The following is an 18,572-nucleotide window of genomic DNA, read 5'->3' as shown; positions in this document are numbered from 1 at the left end:
CTTATCAAATACATTTTATTATTTTTCTCAAATTCAGTTTTATTTTTCTGTGAATCTGTGTTTTTCATTAATTTTCTGGATTCCATTTTTATTGTTTCATTACATTTTAATAATGAAAAGCATATCTTTTTAATTTATAAACGATAATTACATTTTTTTTTTATAAAGAATTAATTTAGGCCATTTTTCAGAAATGCTGTTTTGTGTATTTACAATTTTCTGGTAAATAAATACTAGTAAATAATTTTTCTGGTAAATATTCCTTAAATATTATCATAAAAATATATTTATCCCCATTAATACTACCACCACACTACCGGACTGAATTTGCTTACCTGTGGAGTAGCAGCCATGGCTATTGATCTCCATGGAGCCTCTCTCATCACTCTCCATCACCAGTCTGCTGTCATCAGCCTCTTTCCCCCCGAGGTCCGGACGTGCCGTAGGTGACAGCCACAACAAGTGGTTGTGCTTTCTCAGATGACGTGCAAGAAATAGATCTGACCCAAATATAGAAATGTCCTGAGGCAGATTTCCCACAGGCAGGTGATAGTACCTGCAGAGAGAAAGGACATTACAGTACATGAGTCTGAAGTCAGCTTCTCCTAGCATGCTTCCTGATAATGATTTCTTTAGGGTTATAGGGGTCATTACATGAAAAATCAAATATTATTTGATGATTTGAAATAATTTTTACCATTTAAAAATCTGGGATCAGTTAGGTTTTTTTTTTTTTTTTTACAGAAATGAATCATTCATGTATATATAAAAGGAGAAGGAGATGAGGAAAAAACAACAACAACAACAACAACAACAACAATCCAGACACCCATTTAAAATTGACTTCAGTGCAATTCTTTGTGTACCCAAATAAAGACAGTTTTCCATTCTAATTAAATAAATCTTCATAGTCAAATCAACCCAAAACCTCTAGCATGACAGTGTCAAAAGTGTGTGATGTACCTGGCCATATCAAAAGCCTGTGAGAGGCAGCTGTCCAGGTTCAGGTAGTGTATTATCATGTGGCGAGCTCCGTGTCGTTGCCAGTCCACTACACTGTAGTTTATCTCATCAATAACATGAACCGGCACCACTGGGAACTCCTCTAATACAGTCATGCCAGCTGCCAGACGCCGCAGCTCCCAGTTAGACTGAACAGCAATCAGTGTCGGAGCGCGCCGCTCCTCCTGCACACGATCAGGAACACTGCTGTAATTCATCTGCTCAACTGTGCTGTCAACTTTATTATGCTTTAAATAACATCTTGAGGCCATACCTTGTAGTTGAGGAGAATGCGCTGCAGTGCGCGGTAGATGGCTTTGACATCGTTTTCAGCACGCACTTCAAACAGATGTTTCTCAGGTGGCAGCAGCTCCTCTGTGGTCTTCTCCAGGAGTGCTGTGCGCTCTGCTCCGTACAACGAACTAAGGTTCGGCATCTGATTACTGCGTACCTACATTTGGTGTAAATTTCAGTAGTGTCAACTGCATCATCATTTTGCATTGGGTGTTTTTCATATTACAGCATGGTTAATTAAAACCTTAATAGTTCAAGAGCTATTATTAAATAGCAATGGGTGAACTACTCATAATATGGTGTTTTCATTTTTTCAGAGCAGCTCAGTTCACAGTAAATGTCACTCCACACTAACTAGAATTAGTTTGGGTTATTTACAGTTGGGAATGCAACAAGAACTAACCATCTAACCAAGTAGTAATGAGCAGCATTTTAGTTTTGTTATATTTCAATTTTACAAAGAAACGGGCAGCAATAGCCTAATAAAACAACACCTTTTCATTTACTGTATAATGTCTTCAATCTCATTTTGTAAAAAAATAAATAAAATAATTGAGAATCATTCAGAATCATGAACCAAATCATGAGTTGAGTTAATCGTTACATCCCTAGATATAATAATTAATTTTGCACGTTTACAGCTTTCCTGTAAAATTATTATTTTATTATACAGTGAAGTATTACACAACTTTCTTCAATTATTTAACTTAATTATTTTATAGTCATGTTGATATCTAATCATAAATTAGCCACATCATGCAGTACTATAAACAAGCACAGAAAATGTGTTTTTTTTTTGTGTGAAAAATACATTTAATTTTTTTAAAAAGAAAAATCACAATTAGATTAGACAATTACAATCGCCCTTGAATCTCATTTACATACTAATTGATCTGATGATTTCAATATAACCTACAGTTAAGCTAGTAAACTATATTATTCAGAAGAAATTAGATCATTTGATTATTGTTTTCAATAAAATACTGTGTGTTTTACACTGTGTTGCCATTTTATCAAAGCAATTAGCCACAAGGAGAAGGGGGTTTAAGGTATAGAATACCTTAACGTTGTAAAAGAACTGTAGGTAAACATCAGCAATCCCATTCCACATTACCACATTCTGTCTGAGGCATATGCATTTGACCATTTTCCGCTTTTTGCCTGTTCTTTCCTGTTAACTGACGTTTCATCACTCTTTGGGTCATCTTTTTGTTTATTTTGGTTTGTTTCCTATTCTTTGTTGTTGAGTTTTGAGCTCACATATGTTTCAAGCTAAATTGTAGAGCTTACCGTGTCAAGAACAAAGATGCTGGCTTTGCGTTGGGATGGTATGAAGAGGCCAAAGAGAGCCTTATGGCCCTGACTGTGATGGTACAGGTAGATGTGCCTTACACTGCCTGGAACACATAAAACACATATTTAACTCAAACAACTTGAAGCACATCAGCCACTAGATGCGTAAGCATTGCTACAGTGTATCTACGAATGTTTTAACCAATCATCAACAAAACTAAAAACACACCTGGTTCGAGGTAGCTGAACTGGGCCAGGGATCTCATCTCTAGGTGCTCCAGGTCGAAGGTATCAGCCTCTCTGCCAGCCAGGTCTCTGACCACCTGTTTATTGACCATACACATGCAGCCCAACTGGACCAGAGCACGGAACAGCAGTGGAACCTACAGGTCACATGAAAGGGCAAGAGACAGACATAGGGAAATGACCTCTATTAATACTATAAATAAGGTCAATGCACCACAGAGCAGAAACCCACTCTGGAAATGTCTATTTCTAGAATACTGTATGTAGAATATTACAGGCAAAGACAAATTCCTACATCACAACAGTCATTAAAAGGCAAAATCACATATTTTGGGAAAGGCCCTTACCTGTGTCTCATAGACACCCTCAATATCAGGAGCTGAGAGGTCAGCATTGATCTCATTGATGTGTTCCTGGTACATGTCCTCAGGAACAGCATACTGGTACAGATAATACACCACACCAGAGCGTGGAAGTATCCGGTTCACCTGTTGTTAAAATGAATCAAAATGAAGTTTGTCCCAAACCCATTTAAAAACTCAATACTTGCTTAAATCTTTAAGCAGCTGAATGGGCTGGCACTAAATTAACTTACAGTCAAGAATGCTCATCGCACAGATTATTTACAGAATTGGTGGTAAAAATATTATACTGCAGACCTTTTTGCAATTAGCTCCCTCTTCTTGCTTGGGCACTTTCTGATTGACATAAAACACTCGTGGGATGTTGAGCTTCATGCAGTGCAGGTCACTGCCAATGACCGCCCACAGCTTATAAAAGCCTGGGTGACTGGTTTCAGCAATCTGGAGAAAGTGGATAAAGAAACACATCATGCGTTTTAGTACTAAAAAGAACAAAACTGCTATTATGTTTCATAGTTTAGATTCACTAGCATTCAAAAGTCTGGGGTCAGTGAGATCTTTTTAAATTAATATTAAATTGGCAGTAAAGACTTTTACATTGTAACAAAAGATTTCAAGATTTCAAATTAGGGCTGTGCAATTAATCAAATGTGATTGTCATATGCATCTCATCAGTAAAGCCGGTTCCGTGATTAGTAGTAAATCTGCATCACCTGCTTTCAGATGGAGCGGCATTTACTACACAGAGCCATAGTTCACTGACAAGCTACACAATATCACGTTCATTATTGCAGGCGATTCGTCATGTGCATGTCTTTACTGACGAGTTTAGTTATTGTTTAATTTTATATAAGCGTTTTTCACCACAGTATATTTTGGTCATCCCACTGAAAATAACATTCAAATTGGATCATTTTGGAGCTTTCAAGTGTTGGAAACGATTGTGTGAACTGCTTGTAAGTCTTTGAAAATTGCTTGAATTTCGCTCTCAAAATGCTGTACAAAAACCCTGAAATGAATAATGTAATAACGTTTGACTATTTCTGCCACAACACCATGGTTCGTGTTACTGCTTCTGGTTTTCTGCGTCAGCACTGTTTGATCTGTTTATAACAGAGATTTCTGTTCAGAATTTGAACGCATCTCACTATATCAGCAATCTTTCTTCATTCTGCGGTGAATTCAAATGCTTCTCAATGGATCTCGCAGCGCTGTGCTGTAACAATGTTGCGAAATCAACTTTGATTCCCGAGTAAAGCTGTTCTGAGGTAAGACTTGTTTGTTTGCATTGCGGTCCGAGCTGATGAACGGTCCATGCTGCGCAGCTCAAATGAGTAGTGCGGTTTTGTTACGCTTTTGTTTCGTTCGCCATTTCCCGTCTCTCATATGTGACAGAAATGGCAGCGCGAGTTGAACAATGTGGTGGTTGTGCCAGTGCGACCGCGCAAAGTTTACTCAGACAGGCAGAAAAAATGGTCGCAGTCTGGAGCCCTGCAGTGTCAGATGCAATATATGCAGTAGTGTAATAGTGAACAAAGGAGGCAACACTAGTAATATAATAAAACATTTACTAACAAAACACAATATCTACCTCAAGCAATGTGCTGCATTTACTATGTCTCCCAGCTCGAACTGCAACTCGCGAGACACATTCACATCAAATATTAAAGGATTAGTTCACCCAAAAATTACAATTAGTCCATGAATTACTCACCCTCAAGGTGTATATGAGTTACTTCTTTCATTATTAACATTAACGACAGGCAGTGGGTTTTTTTAGGTTGCGGACTCTTTAACGCAGAACGCACACAAATCTAAAAATACTGTATACATGCACTTTCTTTCTCATCTGTTTATGTTCACTTACGACGAAAATGACTGTGTTTATGATGATACACTGACGTAGTTTTCTGCATACTGGTCGATAAATATGAAAGAATTCAGTGCTGGCCTGGAACATCCTTTTCTGTAGTGGAAATGCACGGAATGGTTCGAGAACGGACACAGGTTGGGAACCCGCACCGAGGAGGCTGTTCTCTGTGCCCATGCTTCAGACAGGGTGGCAAGTTATTTTCGTTCCTGCACTTAAATTGTTTTACATCACTTAAAAATGCGAACCCAGGAATCGTTTTAAACAGAATCAAAATGCCAACTTTTAAATGTAACTAAAGTCATTTCAAAAATGGAACCATTCTAAAATGGAACTGGTTTTCGATACCCAACCCTAGATCTAAACTGCTAGTGTCACATACCTGTACAATTTGCCAGGGCATGTCTAGAATACTGCGGGCAGTTCTTCGCAGGAAGCTGCCTAGCCCTGTTGTCGGTCCACCACGGATTACGCCACCGCCAGTTGGCTGAGATTCACCATCAATTAAACGCCGTCGCTTCCGCCGTTCTTTCCTCTGACGAAGCTGCAGCTCCCATTTTTTCTTATGGTAGCGCAACCAGACAAGAAGTTCCTCCTATACACACATATAAATACAGATGATTTTACCGTGGAGCCTTTCTTTTGTTTGACAGCACAGAAATACTATAACAAAACCTAATTTCTGATCATATGTACAACATTGTTATGGTGCCTGAATTACCCGGCAGGCGCCGATAGCTGGTGGTGGCCCCAGTATTTCTCTCCAAGACTGTGTAAGTTCTTGCTCTTGAGACTCAGCCTGGCTGTCCTCTCCTTGAGATATCCTCTTCCTCTTTGTGCTGATGAGTATGGCGGGCTGCACAGGGCGCTGAGGAGCACCAAAGTCCTCCATATCAGGAGTCTCACCTGCTGGTAATGTTTGATGGGCCACCTGAGAGAGACAAAATATGTGCATATATAAGTAGCCAACCAGCCAGCAAGTTCTGTAAAAAAAAAGTATGTATGACAGCTACAACATGGGATTAATCAATGCATGCTGATGAACTTTTATCATAGTTTATAGTTGTATGGAAACGAAAGTGATTAGCATTCAACCAGTTCTTTTTCATCAGTAACGTTATTTGTGATTTGAATTTTGTGAATGGGAGTTCCTCTTTTGCTGTTATAAACCAGGCTTTGGGTTCGAATTTGTGATCTTGTTGTCATGTTTTACAAGAAAAGATAAAGATTGTCTGTTTTGCTTACATCTACACACCTTTTACTTTTTTAGACTAAAACAAGAGATGGATTCATTGTTATTCTTAATTAAAAAAGCACAACAACAATAAAACAGTAAGATACAATAACAAACTAGCTTACAAACCGTTTATTACCAAAAACAGGCTGTATTATATACAGACTAATAAATTACAGAACGTTTAGCAAACAGTGAGGAATCCAAAAAAAAAAAAAAAAAAGAGAGCCTCCATAGCGTAGTATGAGGTAAACCGCTAAGATAACAAGATTTACAAAATGAAAACAAAATGAACAATGCGGTGGTTTGTGCCAGTGCGACCGCACACAAAATGTAGTCGCACAGGCAGAAAAAAATGGTTTGCACAGTGCGACCATTTGGTCGCATCCCAAAAAACTGCAGTAGACCTACCTGTCTCTTTCCCTCACTGGTAAAGAGCTCACTGATCTTCTTTTGCTTGTAGATGTCATTCTTTTCCAGAAGCTTCTTATGCAGCCAGTCTGGATGCCGTACTCGGGGCACTGGATTTTTCACCTGAACAAAAATAATAACCGTTAAGAACATGGAACTAAACACAAGAAAATACAGCTAATTATAATAAACAGTCTTTTTTCTCTCCACATTTCTAATCAGCCAATCAGAACACTGTATGATTCATATACAGTAATGTAGAGTGGAATTCTGCACCAATGAAACTTCACAGTGGGTGGGGCAATTCAGTGCAACATGACAGATACAGACACCAACAAAATGTTGCGACTATGTCTTGGTTAGGACGAGAATTTTGAGTATAGTGGAAGGCGACAGGATTTACTGCTTGATTCAGCTGGTAAGCACAAGGACTCTACAACTGACAGTGTATGTTTATTTACCTGTTGTAGAGCTGCAGGGATAGTGATGATCTTCTGTATGGCACTGCCCAAACGCTCAATGTAGTAACTCCAGTCCAGAATCTGACATGGGAAAGGACAAACAATACATGAAATATAGAAAACATAATGAGAATGAAAAAGAAAACACTGAAATTGTGATTTTATGGTTAGCGATAATCCAGGGTAAACTTAATGAATAAAATAAACTCACAGATCTAATATCAAGGTCATGGAGACTGGGCATCTTCAGCCATTTGCGTAGGAAATGCTTTTTAACACTCTCTTCAGCCTGAAAAATGGCCAGAGGGATCGCCCTGTGTAAGGTAGAAAAAATAACTTATTTATCTTTATATACAGACCGTTTCATCGGGTACACATGTCTGGCCCAAAGTTAACTCCCGGTCTGTTTATCAGTCTGGCTATGGTTCCAACTACAAACACAGTAACAGTTAAGGTGATGAGTAGACTGAAGTTAAGCTCAGGTGGTTGCGCTGTGGGATGTGTTTCCCATGCACTTATTTATTTGAGGTGCTCGCCACAATATACAAACTGACCAATTTTTCAAAAGGCTTCGCTGAATAAACATGAGCACGTATTGCACATTTAAAAATCTAAATGAGGCGTAGGTGTTTTTTTTCCACTGTATTTCTGAAGGAAGACTATTTTTAGAAAGTTCTTGATGTCATTTTCATATTATCTTGCATGCTCCATGCTTGATAAAGCAGCGTTTGTGAGCTCAGTGCTGCTTTGTATACAGCCGTTACTGGGGAAACCTCTGTTTCTCCCGCTTTAAAGGACCTCCTGCTGGCTAGCAAATGAATTTGCATTTTCAGTAAGTCAGTCTGATTATACAGCAAACATATTTGCTTGTTATCAAAATTAATCTACTCTAGAGGGACTACTCAGCTGTTGTTACTGATTCTATTTGGAAGTCTACCGGAAGTTAAGTTAGGGCCACAAAAACGTGCACACGCAGTACCTTTTGTTTATGTTGTTGCCATTGAAACCATCTATACACACAATAAAAATACAGTCGTTTTGTGAAATATTGTTACAGTTTAAAACAACTAAAAGATGTTCTCACCTTTCAGTGACAGGCGAACCCTCCGGTTTGCGAAAGATGACATAGCGACAGCTGAGGCCGGCGTCCTTCACCATCTGATCGCAAAGGAACTCGGCAGGACACTTGGTTGTGCTGATGGAGGTGGACTTCTGTTCTCCATAATCTTCCAGTTTTCGGGACATGGAGCGGTTTTCAGAAATCAGCTCAAACAACTCTGCATCTGGCATGTTAGCAGCCGAAAACAGAAGACAAGAACAACACTCTCATTGAGTATCCCTCCCATGCAGCTCTGCCTTGTTAAAATACTAAACACAGGCATAATCATTACAATAAAATACAATGTGAGCGATAATTCCAATTATTCCAACACTTAAACAAAAAACAGATACTGTAACATTTGTCTATACCTTGCTGTAGAGCACATCAAGCCAGTAGTCAGCCACTTTAGCCACAGAGGCATAAACCTCTTCTAGAGTTGTGCCTTTCAGGAAGGCCTCAAACACAGAAGGCTGGAAGATCTTAATGAGTTGAAGTTCTCCTCTTCTTTTCACCTCAAAGCCCTTCAGCTCAGCCAGTGACCCGTCCTCATTAAACACGGCATACCTGAGGATAGAGACGATATGAACCAAGCTCCATATTAAACAATCAAAAACTTTTTTTTTCCTTAATAAAATAATTAATGTCCATTAGTAGAGGCTTTTATCTAAAGCAACAGTAGTTTAGATCTCCTAGTGACAGTAATTACTGGCCAATGTCCTCAAACAAAGTGATTTGATGTGGTTCTCTCACCTTTTCTTTAGTTTTTTCCCTTTCTTCTTTAGAGGCAGGCAGGATCATAGCCAAGTACGGCCCATCAACTTCAAAGAAGATACTGTTCTCAGCTCTGGTCTCATATGTTAAAGATGCTGGGTCCACCAGCTCTTGATACTGATGATTCGTGAAGCCCTCCTACACATACAAGTTAGTTTTTTTTTTAAAGATTTCTTCCTTTTTAATATATAATTAACCTGCCGATAATGTGGTTTACTGGTCAAAAGAAGAGAAAGATAAATTACCTTGACCATGATGTTCAGCATGGCTCCTGGATAACTGATGGTCACCTTTGCCTTCTTCTCATTGGTGGATTTTATGACAAAGTTCTCAGGAAAGGTGTTGGGAAGAACACACCAGATACCATCAGTGTCCAACTCCAGAGGCCTCCTAAAGGAGAAGAGGATAAATTCAATTAATCAATCCATTACAAAAAATTTAATCACATAACCACAACTCTGACGGTGTTTATGGGTTTGGCGTAAGAGTCTGACCCGATCTGCTCAATGAGTTCTCTGGCCTGTGTGATAATGTTGGCACCGGTGAAACAGACAATCCCTGCCATCTCCATCGAGTACCAACGTGCTCTGTGAAACACAATGAGAGCCATCATGCAAAACAGGAGTTATAAAACAAACAGCAATCTCAACAAATACTGAAGACAAGAAACTCCTCATTTATAACTTCTCAATATAAATCGCAATATAAAGCGCCTCAAAACAATGGTTCAATACCCTTTTCTCATGACACATCCGTAGAAGGAGTTTAGGATGCACTTGTGCGCAAGCTGCAGAGACTCATATAGAATCTCCATGTTCTTGCAGCGCTTCACCTCCACTGCATCCCCATTATCCTGCGCTGTAGACAGCTTCTTCTTCCACACCTGGACAGATGATAGGAACAGACAAAACTTTTAAAAGGAGATATGTAAATGACTCCTTCCTGCAGAGGTGAGCACATTAAACTATCACATTAAAAGAAGTTATATCCTAGAAAAACATATCTTTTTGAAATCGGAGAGTTTGATGTACCATGTAAACAGACTGGAACATTCATAAAATAATAAACATGATTTAGGTCTGAATGCAGTACCTTGTGGAGTCCTTTGAACTCATATCGACGGTCTCTGAAGGCTCGAACAGTGTCAACATAAAAAGAGTTCTCTCTCTGGCAAATGGTTGTGACTCTCTCCTCCAGTCTGGTCAGGTGAACCTTCTTATAAGCTTTTCGACAGTAGTCTAAGAAAAAAAAAGTAATAATGTGTATCAATATTAGGGTTGGGTATCGAAAACCATTTCCAAATTTCCAAAAAACGGGTATTCGATAAGACGCGTGCATTTAGATTCTGCTTAACGCTTCCTGCATTCGTATTTTAATGTGATTTAAAACGATTTTAAGTGCAGGAAAAGAAAGAACTTGCACCCTGCTTGCGTGCAGAGCACACCTCTGAAGCGTGCACAGAGAACAGCGGTCCCAATCTGTGTCCGTTCTCGAACCATTCCGTGCATTTCCACTGCAGAATAGGTTGTTCCGAGCCGGAACTGACTTCTTTCATATTTATCGACCAGTATGCAGAAAACTACCTCAGTATATCATCATAAACATAGCCTTTTTTGTCTTAAGTGAACGTAAACAGATGAGAAAGAAAACGCACGTGTACAGTATTTTTAGATCTGTGTGCATTCGGTGTTAAAGAGACAGCTGCCTAATAAACCCCCTGCCTGCCATTAATGTTAATCAAAGAACAAAAGAAAATCATTCACTGGTCTTGAATGAATATATTTAATAAGTTTAATTAATCTATATTTTATTTATGAAAAGAAAACTATGCAGTGTTTTTAAACTTTTATTTACAGATTCTGTACATGAAATTAGATTCAGCTGTATTTTTTTATGCTATTGCTAATTGATTTGTTTTTTCCTGTTTTACTACTGACTGTTCACTTGTCTTTAACATTGTAATATTTAACATTTATATAAGTCTAGTTGTTTTTGCTTTGTATGTTGTATTTTTTTAAAAGCATAGGCAAAAGTTCCTCTTATAAGTGTTCTGTAGGCTGCTGATTTTTGCTCATATTATTCAGCTGCAACAGAATGCTTTGCAAAAAGACAGAATAAATGTTTGACATCTAAATGTTTGACTTCATTATTTTATATTGAATTCGAAACTAGCACTATCTATAAGAATTGGAATTGCTAAAATTCAAACAATACCCAACCATAATCAATATTAATCTATTCAAGTGAGTATGTAAGTGCATAATTTTAGTTCATCTTGGTCTATGTCAACAGTCACACACACACACCCACACAAAAACCCTAGTCCCCCGCAGTTGTATACTAACCTCCCAAGCGCTTCTTCTCATGCCGAGCTTGCTCTTCTCTGTTGAGCACATGGAAAGCACGTGGTGGACCATTAGGAAAGAGAGGGGGAAACTTCTCGGACTCCAGTTGTTGCTGAATGCGATGAAACTCACTTCTACTCGCAGGCACTAGGAGAAAAAAAAAAAAAAAAAAAAAACTATATTAACTATATAATAATATCAAAACACACAATGATCTCTCCTCAACACTTCAAACTTTTTTTTTTTTTTAAAGATGTAAAATGTTCAAATCACTCACTGATCTCTCCTCTCCACTGCCAAGTCATTCTGCGCTGACAGTTTGCACCAGGTTTATTTAAATCACAGGCAGCACAGGTCGCCTCATCCACCATGGCAGAGGGCTAGAAGAAAAACAGATGGAGAGAAAGAGATCATTTGCCTTATTTGATTCATACACAGCTAAACGAGGCAAATTAGAATTTACCTAATAATGTTATTATAATTAAATCAACACCTTTACAACCTATCACAGATGAGAACTATACTGTACCTGTAGTCTGTTGGTGAGAATGATGTTGGGGTACATGGCCCCCACATCCAGATGGTAAATAAGAGGACACTCGATTCTATTAGGCACTTCCTTTAGAGAGATAAGCTTCCTCTTGATTTCCTCACACACCTAAAACAGGTAAAATACACATAACAACTGTAGAATAACTTGGAAACATGTACGCATGCTAATGATAATTTATAAAATAGGCATCATTTCTTGAGTGTCCAAAGGCACAAAATGTCATATTGAACATTAAACACATGACACTGACTGACCTCATTAAAGTTGGTGACCTGCTCAAGGGGAATCTTCTCCTCTTCCTCAATTGCATGACGGAGAGTACGCTCCACCCTCTGAATCAAGAAGTCAAATGCTGCAGGATTCTGTCAGAACAAGAATAATTATAAATAATTATGTAGATAGAGGACAAATAAACAGCTTAATACTGTGTGCTTTGGTTAAAGATAAAGTCCTAGTTACCATTTTAAAGCGGCAGGGTATATCACTACGAAACACACCAGACTCTAGAGCCTCGACGTGGCCGCCAACATAAGTCTCAGAGTCAAGTACATGACCATCATCTGTGAGTTTGTTAAAGACCTGCTCCTGCTTGTTTGGGAAGACAATGTTGGCATGGAAGGCCTGAACCATCAGCAAGGCCTCGCACAGGGTACCGGAGAGCCCTTCCGCAAAACCTGTCTAAACATTTGTGTGTTTGACACACATAAAGAAACAACATGATGTTACGATTACATCTACAATTTTGATTCATCTCAATGTAGTAACAAAACTAAAAATAGAAGATTTATTGAATACAGACCCCATCGGGTTCCATCGGAATTATAGTGCAGAGGGCAAAAATGAAGGGATGAACATATTTAATGTAAAGGTAGTATGTGGCCACAGCGTCAGACACTGAATAGGTGGCCAGAGTCTGAAAAACAATACAGCAAATAAAACAAAAGTAAAGCACTGTTTTGAATATTTAATAAAAAAAATATATATAAAAAAAATAGACATAAATAAACAAAAGATAAATAAAAAGTGAATGAATGAATGAGGCACAAACTGATAAAAAACACAAATTATAAAAAAATGTTTTTATAATGGAGCTATGTTAAGCAGGATTTTATACCAATGAGATCTTGCTGGCTGCACAGTACATTGAAAAATGATAACTGATGAGCTAAATGTCTTATTGCAGCTGTTTACTGTGTAAGTGAACAGTCATTCGTGTAAATGAGTGGAGAGTTGGGAGCTGGAGAGTAAAGGAAGAGCACCTGTGGTTCTTCAGTAGCCATACGGCACATCTCCTCTGGGTCCAGCTCTACAGGGTCATAGCCTAACTTAGCTTTCGCTGCAGCCTTGAGGTTATGACTTCCTACAGGCAGGTAACTGTCTCTCTTCACCCACCTGAATAAAGAGAGAGAGACACACGGTATATTAACTAATATGAAGTCATACAGATACTAAACGTAAGCAAAGTGTGAGTGGGTAATTTTCATTCAGTGCTCTTTAAGAAAACACTTCAGCTGCTCTCACCTGAGGCAGTCCATGTGAATAGCCTGGCTGGCTTTATATTCCCCCTGATTGTCCTTCTGGAAGCCGATCTCCTGATGCATACTCAAGCCAAGCTGGGCTGCTCTGGTTTCTACAAATGGCCTGAGGACACAGAGACACAAATCAACCATAAGCACATGCTACTGCATAAACACGTGTGAAGAAAACACCACTCGTCAACAAGTAAATGCCATATAATTACATAAACCATTCTATGTAAAAACTAAAGCATGAGATAGTTTAACACAAATCATGTCCCACCAGTCAAAGAAATCTCCATTGTAAGTGACAAAATGTTCGGCTTGGTCTCATGGATGTGTTCAAAGAATCTCTGAATAAGAGAGGCCTGCAAGCAGACAGAAATGCTCATAAACACTCAATAACAATCCACAAAACAATGCATATCATAAACTTCATCCTCACTTCATCAGGTTCATTAAATACAGTGAACAGTCTTGTAAACAATGCATATCATAAACTTCATCCTCACTTCATCAGGTTCATTAAATACAGTGAAGGGGCCCTCGTATTCAGGTTTTGGGGTGAATTCAAAGTCCTCAATAAGAAGTACACAAAGTATATTACAAATCATGTTACGTATTAAACCTAGGAAAAAAAGTACAGAAAAATATATTAAAACCATGCCAAGTATTAAACCCCATCAAAGAGGCCAACAAAACACAATTTTAACAAAAGACTTTACCTGCCCATCTATCATATACGATATCATCATGATCTGGTCTGTTTCAGCATCAGGAAACTTCAGAGGGAGTTTAGTGGTCTCAATATCGAATACCAACACTACTGGATCCAGACAAACAGAGAAAAATACTGCAATGATTCAAAAACAAAACCACAATCCAACTACATTCTTTAAGAAAAGCTTTTGATTTGTTGATTCTTACAGGTCTTTCCACAAGATCATCCCTGCACACAATCTCAGGATTCTTACAGGTCTTTCCACAAGATCATCCCTGCACACAATCTCAGGAGGATAGGCACTTCCTCTGTACAGCACATTGTACCAGTGAGCCTGTCAGAAAACAGAGCGCACAATCAAGGTCTCATTTGAATACTAAACAAACCTGATAATCACTCAGGTAGCTTCTATGGGCCTCTATTGTTTCTTTACCACATGAATCTTCAGGTCAATAGAAACGCGGACATGATAAGGCACGTCATATTCCCGCATGTCTACGATGTTGTCAAGCTGCTCAGTCATTTTCTTCGAAGTGCCATCTTCGTCCTCTGTCACTACGCTCATAGGTGTGTCTAAAATCTATTTATAGTATGATAGCCTTAACTATTTACAGGACCAAATAACAATGGTGAATAGTGTCAAGTGCATTTAAAAGTGCCAAAGTGTGGATACCTGGACAACATGCTGGTATAGGCGTCATTGGACTTCTCTCTCCCTCAACAATTTCTGCCAAAGTGTGGATACCTGGACAACATGCTGGTATAGGCGTCATTGGACTTCTCTCTCTCTCTGTTCTTGCGGACAGCAGGTGAGATCTCCCTTTTCACTTTAACAAGGTCATCCACCGTGTTAAAAGACAGTTTAATATAATTCCTCTTCAGGCCCACCAGGTGATTAGGCTTTAAAAGACACACAGCAATAAAATGATTGACATTATAAAGCAGAAGTGCCCCCACTTTTTACTACAAAGGGTCAGAAATAAAACGTGGGCCGAATGTTGCATTACATCCAACAGCATTACATTAAAATGTAAAACTGCATGATGTATATATTAAACTTTGGCATATGCTCCAGTGGAATGATCTGTTTCTTCTATCTTTTCACTTGTTGGTGATATGACATGGCAGAACAAATCAAAGATCATCACTAGGACAATTATCAAAATCTTCCTATCTCTGTAATATTTCATCATTATTATTTTACACAGTGTTATCGGTCATCGTTATGTCTGTTTGTGGGTTTTACAAATATTTAACCAATGAAAAGCATTCAAAAGGGCTTGTGACTAAACCTCGTAACACCACTGGATCCACAAATTGTCAGTCAAACCTCATAACTCAACCCCGCCTCCATTTAGAATGAAGTGCCGCAACAGTTTGAAAAAAAAAAAAAAAACTAATGTTTTGGTATGTTTGAAGAGCAGAGAAGAGTCTTAGCATTTGCCGTCTAGTTGTAACCAATATACTTTTGTAAGTTTTAAATATCCTGGTGCCATAACAGTTCCCCTTTATATCATATGAGATTTTTGGCCAAATTTATAAACAAGAAAAACTGAGCGCTCATAACTACAATAAACTTTTAACCTGTAATAACCTGTTGATGAAAATGTAATATGATTAATTCACTGCCTCAGATGCAGCCGTTCTAATGACGGACAAAATACATACCTCCATCATTTGCTTGATATACCAACTCTGACGAAAGCATTGTTTAATTATTAAAAAAAAAAAAAAAAAAAAAAAGGAAAAATCTTTCTATTTTTTCTTTAAGTGCTTAGTGGTGTGCCGTGGGATTTTTTACTTATCAAAACTGTGCCGCAGCAGAAAAAAGGTTGGGAAACACTGACCTAATGTATAACAGAACTTTACTCACCAGATCTAAGTCTTCCTTTGGGACACCTTCAAGCTTTGCCACTTTTCCCTGGAACTTTTTTGACAGGAAGGAGATAACCTCTCTTTCACAGTTCTTTAGAAAACACAAAAAGTATATCATTCAATCCATCCAACTCAAAGTGTTTTATTCAGTGCAAAAGCTTTAAACTCACCTTTTTAGTGGCTATGTAGAAATACGGCTTGTGAGGGGACACATATCTGTGAGGGGACACATACACAAAAAGCTGAAATTTACAACATCAGGACCTCTGACAACATAAGATATTCTTTATCCCGCTCTGTCACTGTGATTCAGGATAAAATACATAACCGTTCAAAAGTTTGGAACACAGTAACTTTAAAAATAATAAATAAAAGTTATTTATTTTATAAAGTTGCAAAAATTGAATTATAGTGACAACATAAAAATGCTGTTCTTTGAACTTTTCTGTTTCTTTTGAAAAAAAAAAAAAAAAAAAAAAAAAGCTCATGGTTTCCACAAAAATATTAAGCAGCACAAGAATTTTCAACACTGATACTAATACAAAATGATTCTTGTGCAGCAAATCAGCATATTAGAATGATTTCAGAAGGATCATACTTATATTCAAGACTTAAATAATGATGCTGAAAATTCACAATATTACTGGAATTTTAGTGTATTTTTGATCAAAATAAATGCAGACCTGGTGAGCATAAGAGACTTCTTTTCAAATCAAAAAAATCTTCCAGATCCGTAATATTACACCTTGAATCTGTTTCCATCCTCCTGTATAAAGTAATAGTCCACAAATAAATATTTTTATTTGCAAACTGCTGTAATATTACACCTTGAATCTGTTTCCATAATCCCATACAAAGAAAAAATACAACTGTGCAATGTTTAAAACCTTCATGACTGTTGGCAAGACGATCAGTCAAATGTCAATTGTTTTTTATGTTTAAAACCTTCATGAATATTTGGGAACGTCTGACATTCCTTACCGGGTGCATGTTCATCACAAACCCGTGTTGAATGTCTGACATTCCTTACCGGGTGCATGTTGATCAGACATCCTGTTTTCTCCCCAGGCTCCTTCATCCGTTCAAACCCAAAGCACTCATCCATCCCATCAGTGAACTGACTGCGCTCCAGCCGCTTGACAGCGGACAAAGCCAATGCATCATCCCTAAAAAGCAACAGACAATTCAACAAGATTCAACAGCCATTTTAACAACTGTAAAAGCTTGCTAAATGATTTTCTTAATTCTTGCATAATCATCTTACATTCAGTTTTTATGACGTGTATTAATTGAGCACATTGCATATATTTTAACTTTTCATATTAAATTAACAATTAAAAAAAAAAATCTAAATAAAAAAAATAAAATCTAAACAAATTAAAAAAATATTTTAAAAATTAAATATATAAATTATAAAAACTATTTTGAAATGTTTTTTTAACCAATAAGAACGACAGAAAATAAAAATTAAAAAAAACTAAAATTAAAAACATAAAATAAAAAATAATAAAAACTATTTTGAAATGTTTTTTTAAAAAATACATAAATTAAACACAAAAGCAACATAACAACTAAAAAAAAAGTTTTAACTAAGCGAGGAAACATAATAATAATAATAATTTGAAAAATATATAATTAATTTTTTTTTTTTTTTGACAGTATATAAATAAACTAAAAAAACAAGTCATTCGACTGTTTCAGATTTAAAAAAAAAAAAGCGTAATACAAATATTACAACACAATTTCGATTCCATTTAGCAGGCTAGAAAATTGACAGCCTATGTAAAATAAAACTAGAAGAATCTTAAAATCTTTAAATAAAAAACAAATAAGATTATTTGTAACAACCCAAACATGTTCTACTCTTCCAAACTGTACCACATATGGACCTTATTGATAATCAAGAGTCTTCCAAAGGGAGTACAAATACACCGCTTTATAGGGACTTTTCAACCTTCTCACGGTCTTACAATATACTCCTAAACTATCCTAAAAACCACTATTTTGGAAGGAAGACTGAAAATAGATATTTGCCATTTGTGTATATAAAATTTCAGCAAAAGCAACACATTATCATTACATAGGATAATCTTTTGATCCTTAAATACCTCAAATTTAATAAATGTGACGACAGTATCAACCTCGGTATTCTTTGTTGCACCATCTCAAATGCATCATTCCAAAATTTGTTTACCAAACTGCATTGAAAAAACAAGTGGGAAACACCGTTTCTATTCCAACCTTACATATTTGACGGTCTTTTAGAATCAAAACTTTTTCAAATCTCGTTGCAAAATAGATTTTGTTGGATATATATGATTCAGAATTTTAATATTTGGTCTTTACATTGAGGATTAACAGGAAATGAAATTGAAAATTGGTCCTAATTTTACACACTTCTTTCTTCTCATTAGACGAAAAATGTAATTTCTTAATACCGGTCCTGGGAAACATTGATGTATTAAACAGTCTCTTAGAATTTGTTTGAACATTTCTGTCAACAAAGCTTACATTT

The 18,572-nt window shown here is 37.2% G+C and overlaps 1 protein-coding gene across 1 annotated transcript in view; it reads right to left on the bottom strand.

Annotated features, from left to right (window-relative positions):
- Positions 1–17,240, bottom strand: part of LOC109079199 (DNA polymerase epsilon catalytic subunit A-like) — a gene marked incomplete at its 5' end in the record, with an annotated part of 28,051 nt that extends 10,811 nt beyond the window's left edge. The window contains 40 exon segments of the mRNA XM_042757261.1: positions 336–556; positions 964–1,187; positions 1,277–1,453; positions 2,587–2,693; positions 2,819–2,972; positions 3,183–3,323; positions 3,495–3,638; positions 5,450–5,662; positions 5,789–5,998; positions 6,713–6,835; positions 7,174–7,254; positions 7,385–7,487; positions 8,258–8,496; positions 8,644–8,839; positions 9,026–9,045; positions 9,047–9,184; positions 9,292–9,436; positions 9,541–9,633; positions 9,781–9,929; positions 10,139–10,284; positions 11,392–11,538; positions 11,669–11,771; positions 11,921–12,049; positions 12,199–12,306; positions 12,404–12,601; positions 12,604–12,618; positions 12,744–12,857; positions 13,204–13,336; positions 13,466–13,585; positions 13,745–13,778; positions 13,781–13,829; positions 13,974–14,080; positions 14,186–14,294; positions 14,436–14,516; positions 14,616–14,742; positions 14,928–15,082; positions 16,056–16,148; positions 16,228–16,273; positions 16,801–16,867; positions 17,057–17,240. Of these exon segments, the coding sequence (XP_042613195.1) occupies positions 336–556; positions 964–1,187; positions 1,277–1,453; positions 2,587–2,693; positions 2,819–2,972; positions 3,183–3,323; positions 3,495–3,638; positions 5,450–5,662; positions 5,789–5,998; positions 6,713–6,835; positions 7,174–7,254; positions 7,385–7,487; positions 8,258–8,496; positions 8,644–8,839; positions 9,026–9,045; positions 9,047–9,184; positions 9,292–9,436; positions 9,541–9,633; positions 9,781–9,929; positions 10,139–10,284; positions 11,392–11,538; positions 11,669–11,771; positions 11,921–12,049; positions 12,199–12,306; positions 12,404–12,601; positions 12,604–12,618; positions 12,744–12,857; positions 13,204–13,336; positions 13,466–13,585; positions 13,745–13,778; positions 13,781–13,829; positions 13,974–14,080; positions 14,186–14,294; positions 14,436–14,516; positions 14,616–14,742; positions 14,928–15,082; positions 16,056–16,148; positions 16,228–16,273; positions 16,801–16,867; positions 17,057–17,240 (5,143 nt within the window).
- Between the last annotated feature and the right edge of the window lie 1,332 nt (positions 17,241–18,572).

The sequence above is a fragment of the Cyprinus carpio genome, chromosome A5 (genome assembly GCF_018340385.1).
Source record: "Cyprinus carpio isolate SPL01 chromosome A5, ASM1834038v1, whole genome shotgun sequence".
Lineage (NCBI taxonomy): Eukaryota > Metazoa > Chordata > Actinopteri > Cypriniformes > Cyprinidae > Cyprinus > Cyprinus carpio.
This window is presented reverse-complemented; position numbering and strand designations above follow the sequence as displayed.